A 7284-nucleotide genomic window follows, 5' to 3' on the forward strand; every position below is an offset into this window, starting at 1 on the left:
TTTAAATATTCAAAATAGAATGATACTTTCATTAAATCTTTTTAATTGAATTTTTTTTTATATGACCTTTTTATATAAATATTAAAATATTAACTAAATATTAATTAAAAAATATTAAATAAATATTAAAATATTAAGTAAATATTAATTAAAAAATATTAAATATGGTCAAAATTATAATTTTTCTATTCTATCTAATTAAACTGTTATAGCTTAGGACAAAGTATATAGCACTTATTATTAAAAGATAAAGATTAAAGAATAAACGATTTACCAAAATAAATAATAGAAAAAAAAATAAAAAATCACAAAACCGCACCCTAGGGCGGAAAAAGAAAAACCCTACTTTGCCTTTAAGGTTCTCAATATATAAAAACCCTAGCTGGAGACTGTCATTTTGGTCCACGGAGGAGAGCTGAAAATCAAGAGCAGCAGCAGAAGGGGCATCAGGAGAAGTGGAAGCAATTCAGAATGAGTAAGATCCAAATCCCTTTATCGTTGTTCTGGTTTCATTATTGCGTTACCCCTTGTTCCGCTTGTAATATTGTTTGTGATTCATGGCAGGTAAGGTGCACGGATCATTGGCCCGAGCAGGGAAGGTGAGGGGGCAGACCCCCAAGGTCGCCAAGCAAGACAAGAAGAAGAAGCCGAGAGGCCGCGCTCACAAACGTATGCAGTACAACCGCCGCTTTGTTACTGCCGGTCAGTTGCTCTGCTCAAATATGTGTATTTTTTATTTTGCCTTTTCAAAAGCGTCGCTGTTGGTTTTTAATTGTGATCAAAATTCTAGAAATGTAAGCTACTATGTTTGCGTTTAAATAGAACTATAAAAGCAATAAGGCAAATCTGTAAACAATCGTATATAGCACTAGTAGTGTACTACCCAATGCGATCTACAACGTTGAAGGGGTTAGATCTAAGATAAGTGTAGAAGCAAGTATGTTAGATGTGCCTAATTTCGTCAGATAGTTTCTAGCTGTGGCACTTGCGTGCCCATTTTGCAGCTAGTTTTTTACTAAATTTCAATATTTAAACTATCGACGGAGACTTTGAAGAGGAAATTTAGTTTCATTGAAGTTTGGTTTGGCTTGACTTGATTTTAATTATCTGGGCCGGGGATTGGGTATGTTAATAGCACTAACTTATGTGAATGTTTGAAGAATACTGTAATTAGAAGTCTGTAGAAAGCTGTCGTTGAATCACTCCTACAACAAATGAAACCTCTGATGGTTTCATGTTGAACTAAATGCTGGCTGGAGAAGCATTTGATGAGAAAAATAAGTAGCTGTTAATTTGGAGTTTTTTTCACTTGGTTGTTTTCTATTTTTCACCATTTGGTGCTTAATTTTGTATAATGATCTAAAGTTACCTCCAGAGACTAGTCCGGGCCGGGGATTGGGTACGGTAAGTGTGAATTTTTGAAGAATACTGTAATTAGAAGTCTGTAGAAAGCTTCGTTGAATCACTCCTACAATAAATGAAATCTCTGATAGTGTTTAATGCTGAAATTAATGCTGCCTGGAGAAGCACTTGATGGGAAAAATGAGTGGTTGTTGATTTGGATTTGTTTTCACTTGGCCGTTTTCTATTTTTCACCATTTAATGCTTAATTTTATACAATGTCGTAAAATTATCTCCAAAGATTAACTTGTAGGACTTAATGTTGGTATTTTAATAATTGATCTCGCTGTAACTCACTTTCTCCACCAGGGATATATCTTTCTTTTGTGCTGTTCAAAGGCAATGTGGAAGTTAAAAAGCAATTGTGAATGACCTTTATTTCGTTACCTTTGGTTTTGTAATAGTACTGCTGGGTGATAGACGGCTTTGTTTAGTGGGTTAGTAGCTTAATCTTGTGACATGCAAGTATGTTAATAACTGATACTTTTTTCAGAATCTCAAATGTAAGTAAAGAGACAATGTTGAGAATTTCAGGTATAAGGCTCATGTCATCGTCTTCATCTATTCCATGGTTTGTAATCGTTGCAGATTTTATTACCAACTTTAGACTCTGCAGGTCAGTGATAATAGATAGTTCCTTCAAATTGGTGCTTCTGGCAAGGATTGAAATCCCGCCCGTTTGAAAAAATCTCATTTGCATTTAGCTCCAGTTTAATGTGTTTTTGTCTATACAAATACTGCCCGCTTTTAACCTTCCAACAAATACCAAGAGTTTAGTTAGCTTTACATCAAGATGAGGACCTATATGATGAATGTTGGTGTTATTGTTCAAATCAGCAATAGTTTGGTCTCTGGTTGAATACTGTGTGTCCAGTAGGTATGGTATGACCAGATACTTGCTTCAGATCTATGTGAAGTTAAAAGACAGTGTTGAGAATGAGAGCTATAAGATTTGCGTCATGCATGGTCTTCCTCTATTCCAAGGTATGTAATCCTTGGAGAATTTGTTACTAACTGTAGACTCTGACAGTTGGTCTTAATGAACTTTGGCTCTTGTAGCAAGAACAAAATCCCTCTGTTGGAAAATAATTGTTTGGAACTACTCCATTCAGATGTGTTTCTTGAGTCTCAGACTTGCGTCATGCATGGTCTTCCTCTATTCCAAGGTATGTAATCCTTGGAGAATTTGTTACTAACTGTAGACTCTGACAGTTGGTCTTAATGAACTTTGGCTCTTGTAGCAAGAACAAAATACCTCTGTTGGAAAATAATTGTTTGGAACTACTCCATTCAGATGTGTTTCTTGAGTCTCTATATGCGGATCCTGCATCCTTTTCTATCTTCCAACAAATACTAACAGTCCAGTTATCTCTACATCAATGTGAGGATCTACTTGATGAAAGTTGGTGTCATTGGTCCCATATAAAGAGTTTGGTCGAAGTTTGCATCTTGCAGCAGGTTTTCCCATACCCACAAGGAAAGTTAGCTGGATTCCATTCTTACCAGGTAGATAATCCTCAGAAACTACAATGATAAATGTTTGGGTTACAGCAGCACACTGATCAGGTTATCATTTTTGTTATGCTGCTTGTCTTGTGGGTAATTATTCTTTCATCTATTTGTGGAGTTTATTGTAAAGAGAAGTATGCCTAAGAACTGAATATACCATGGCTGCAATGCCTTGATAACGAGTTTCTTGTTAAGAATTGGCAATTTTGTTTTCTAATAACTTTTATATTTTATTATTATTAGTAATTATAAGATTTTATTAATAATAGAAGGAGAAATTTATCAGATTTACACCCATCTCGAAGGTTCTAGTCTATAGCCCCTTGTAACCATCTAGGTCTAACTAGGTCTAACCGGACTTCTAAGAGGCCTAAACTACTAACAGCTATCAATCCACAGCTGGCATTTACAATATAATATAATTTGTCTTACATCCCTATGGACAAACAGTTAGCAGACTCTAAAATTAACTTAACATCAAACCATCAGGGTTTTTCACCACCTCAGTTGATGACCATTTTGAATTTGGCTGGAGCCTTCATTGAGCTCTCTGCTGGATGCTTTTTTCGCCAAAAGCCTTGACCAACTCATAAATCCCGCTTCAACCAGTTGTTACCTCAAACAAAATGCTCACCCTTGTTCCGTCTTTCATGTATCTGAGCCCGTCCTCAGTCCACCAAAAAGAAACCATTCAAAAACTGCATCATTCCCCCATTTCACAGAGCATGTATCAAAACTTTGCATTGTTCTGCAACGCTGGAAGAGACATCAAGGGTTTCACACCAAAACAGCCTCTGTAAACTTACCATTGTTTTGTAAACTATCCAATATCATTGCTGCTCACAAGTTGCTCAAACTAAAAGTCTGACAAAGTTCCCTGCTCCTTCAATTTCTCAACCTTCTGGGAATTGGGCCACTAAAAACCCTCGGCCCCTGCATTGCTAATTCTTCATGCTCCCTTATCATCCGCTTAAGCTTTTCCCAAGCCCTTGTGATTCTGGCCCTATAAGCAGCCTTGCCTAATTTTCCCCACCATTGCACAAAGGACACTAACCCAAAAACCCATGCACCCTCTCTCTTTAAAGCATTCTGAAATATCTGAACCAATTCCAGGGATCACCAATTCCAGGATTGAGTCCAGACCCAGCAGCTTATCCTCTTCAAACAAACTCATCACATTCCACTTCGCCACTGAAGTCCGCTCCCCAATATCCAGAACCCAAGCCACGATCTTTGAAATTACATCCAGATTTACCTGCCTTTTCCTCTCTCCCCATAAATCAGCTTCCAAAAAGCTCTAAAACAACATCACTTACTGCAATATCCTTGATTTGTAACAAGCTATGTAATCACTATGTAATCATATTTTATAGTCCTGACATTGAACCAATTATCTGCTCTTTACCATGTGATTTAACAGATATAAATTTTTAATGCAAGTGGAAAATGAAAATGAGAGCGAAGTGCTAGTTTGAAAATAGATTTTGATGTGAAGCTCTCAAGGAGCATTACGTGAGTGCACCTACTTATATACCTTACTACACCCTGCATTGTATGAGATATCCATCCTCAATTTCTATATATGATGTAAACATGTTACTCATTGCCTGTTAATAAGCAATTGTTAGAGAGAAGTAAAGAGCAAGATGAATTTCGAGGTTGCAAAGATGCATTCTTAGGAGGAAGCTTGTGATTCTTGTATAACCCTATGGTTGCAATTTTTTCTTCAAATATTGTTAATGATAAATTTATCTTATATATGCATGCTTGAGTTGTTAATGTGCGACCTAGCTCATTTGTGTCATTTTCATCATTTCTTAAAGAAGTGTAGTAGGGTCCACTAATGATGCATTTGTTGTATCTTTCAGTGGTTGGATTTGGAAAGAAAAGAGGTCCAAACTCTTCCGAGAAGTAAATGGTTAGGTATGTCAGTTCCTTTTTGTAAAATTTATTCAATGATTTGATATGAGGTTATTTACTTTGGGTATTAATTAAACTTAGCATACTTAAAAGTTTGATGTAAATCCAGGTTTATAATGATGGAGGAAAATGAATGAGACCTGGAAGTCTATTGACTTTGGTGAAGGCTTTCATTAATGTAGGAAATTTGTATTTGAGAATGGTTTTTATTACCGAAAATACCTTATATTGAATGTATTGCTCTGGAAGGACAGATGCACAAAATTTTCACACATTTTTAGAAAAAGTACTTTCAACCAAATGAAAAATGAAAAAAAGATGATTTCAAATTTTTGTTATTATGAGATTCTTATGTGATATTGCACTGTGACTTTGAATGTTTTTCCAATTTGTTTTCTTTGAAGATATATACTAGTGCTCGATTTCATTTGCAATAAATTATTCATAGATAGTAATTATTTTTCAATTTCTGCATGATTTGTTACTCTTGAAAGAGAGGTCACAAGTTCAAATCCCACTGGGGGTTAGGATATGTATGCCTCGTTTGTAGTGCAGCTAGGTACCACCAGAAAATGAGTACGAAGTAGTCCCATATCACTGTTACCATATGTTAACCCAAAAACTATTGCTGGTGTCGTGGACTATAAAAGCCCCTTTCCTTTTCTTTTACTTGATATAAATAGGTTGGTATAATTGGATTAGATTTTTTTACAAGTATGATTTTGTGAACTGGTTTTCTTCAAGGTTCCATGATGTACATGGACTAAGGGACTATTAAACACTATTTGACTTGCACAATATACTCTCTATTGTATGCAAAATGCAAATTAATATTTTACTGGGGGGAACATATCTTCACTACTGCTATTTATGAAGCTACTAGAAGTGATGAGTGATGCATATAATTGGATTAGATTTTCTTACAAGTATGATTTTGTGAACTGGTTTTCTTCAAGGTTCCATGATGTACATGGACTAAGGGACAATTAAACTCTATTTGACTTGCACAATATACTCTCTAATGTATGGAAAATGCTAATTAATATTTTACTGGGGGGAACATATCTTCACTACTGCTATTTATGAAGCTACTGGAAATGATGACTGATGCAGATATTATAGAAAGGGGTAGGATAAGATGGCTCGTTGTGTCATAGATTTCCCGAGGGAGAGATTATTTTATGACACCTAATTTCTGGTTTACTCCATTATTCTTTATATCATGTGCCTTGTGGTTATTTATTTTCATTTAGTTGCATCTCTCGGGTATTTCACTTGTTTGAGCTTTCTTGATAAAGATCATCATATGGGGTGGATAGCGCATTGCATTGGTTTAAGTTGATTGAGACTTCAATTTTAACCCTGCCCTGAGGACCTTACTTTCGTTACTTTTTCTGCCACAATTTGTTTTAGAATATTTACCCATACGAGTAGACTGTGCCTGATATTTGTGGCAAATTCCTTGGGTCTGTGAAGAGCAGTTTGTTTCTAAGGGTGAACAATTACTTACTCAGCCATATTGTCTTCTGAAATGATTATGTCTCTGCTCCGGAAGTCTATTGAAGACAAAATAATAATGAACGATATACCATCTTGTGCTAAAATGACTATTCTGGCTCATACCCATTTATCTACTTAAGCAGAAGATTATTTTGATAGCTGTTTTTTAACATATAAATGTTATCTACTTAGTCAGAAGATTGTTTTAATAGCTGTTTTAGAACAAATAAATGTGCAGCCATTTGGTGGAATTATATCATTCATGTTTTGTTTTAGGTCTGTAGGTAATGTACAAGTATCTTTCTGCCTGGGATCCTTGTATTGTTGAAGGCTGAAGGGAAATGTGATAATTGTCTTGCTTTAAGTTACTTTCACAGGTTGTGGGTGGCTTGGAGAATCAAAATATTCTGCTCTGCTTTTGTGTGGTTAGCTTTTAACAAATCAGAAAATGAAGTACATAATTAATGTGAAAGTTGCGTGGGTAGAGTCTCTACGAAGAATTGTAAAAATGAAATGTACAATGAATGTTGAAGTTCACTTTGATATCTATATAAGATGTTAAAGTACAAGCTGAATATTGTCTCTACGAAGAATTGTAAAAATGAAATGTACAATGAATGTTGAAGTTCACTTTGATATCTATATAAGATGTTAAAGTACAAGCTGAATATTGAAGTTCACTTTTGGTTTAGGTATGTAGGTAATGTACGAGTATCTTTCTGTCTGGTATCCTTTTATAGTTGAAGGCTAAATGGTATCCTTGTATAGTTGAAGGGTAAAGGAAAGTCTGATTGTTCTCTTTGTTCAAGTTACTTTAAGTTCACTTTTGTTTTAGGTATGTAGGTAATGTACGAGTATCTTTCTGTCTGGTATCCTTTTATAGTTGAAGGTTAAATGGTATCCTTGTATAGTTGAAGGGTAAAGGAAAATCTGATTGTTCTTTGTTCAAGTTAC

The 7284-nt window shown here is 35.2% G+C and overlaps 1 protein-coding gene across 2 annotated transcripts; it reads left to right on the forward strand.

Moving 5' to 3' along the window:
* Nucleotides 1-399: 399 nt before the first annotated feature.
* Nucleotides 400-5171, forward strand: LOC149572834 (small ribosomal subunit protein eS30z/eS30y/eS30x). Of its 2 annotated transcripts, none has more exons than XM_089813909.1 (4): nucleotides 400-475; nucleotides 565-702; nucleotides 4779-4833; nucleotides 4924-5171. In XM_089813909.1, exons 1-3 carry the CDS (start codon nucleotides 472-474, stop codon nucleotides 4823-4825), a joined length of 189 nt encoding a protein of 62 aa, XP_089670035.1. In that variant the 5' UTR covers nucleotides 400-471; the 3' UTR covers nucleotides 4826-4833; nucleotides 4924-5171. The 2 variants fall into 2 exon arrangements, with proteins under 2 accessions (XP_089670035.1, XP_089670034.1); XM_089813908.1 differs by having other exon boundaries at nucleotides 4940-5171.
* Nucleotides 5172-7284: the final 2113 nt, after the last annotated feature.

The sequence above is a fragment of the Cupressus sempervirens genome, chromosome 2 (assembly GCF_028749045.1).
Source record: "Cupressus sempervirens isolate cs-2001-9-10 chromosome 2, ASM2874904v1, whole genome shotgun sequence".
In the NCBI taxonomy this organism is placed as follows: domain Eukaryota; kingdom Viridiplantae; phylum Streptophyta; class Pinopsida; order Cupressales; family Cupressaceae; genus Cupressus; species Cupressus sempervirens.

Excerpts from the sequence above, each read along its gene's own strand:
- LOC149572834 (XM_089813909.1), top strand. Across the intron at positions 703-4,778 it reads CCGCCGCTTTGTTACTGCCG|TGGTTGGATTTGGAAAGAAA; the intron begins GTCAGTTGCTCT and ends TGTATCTTTCAG.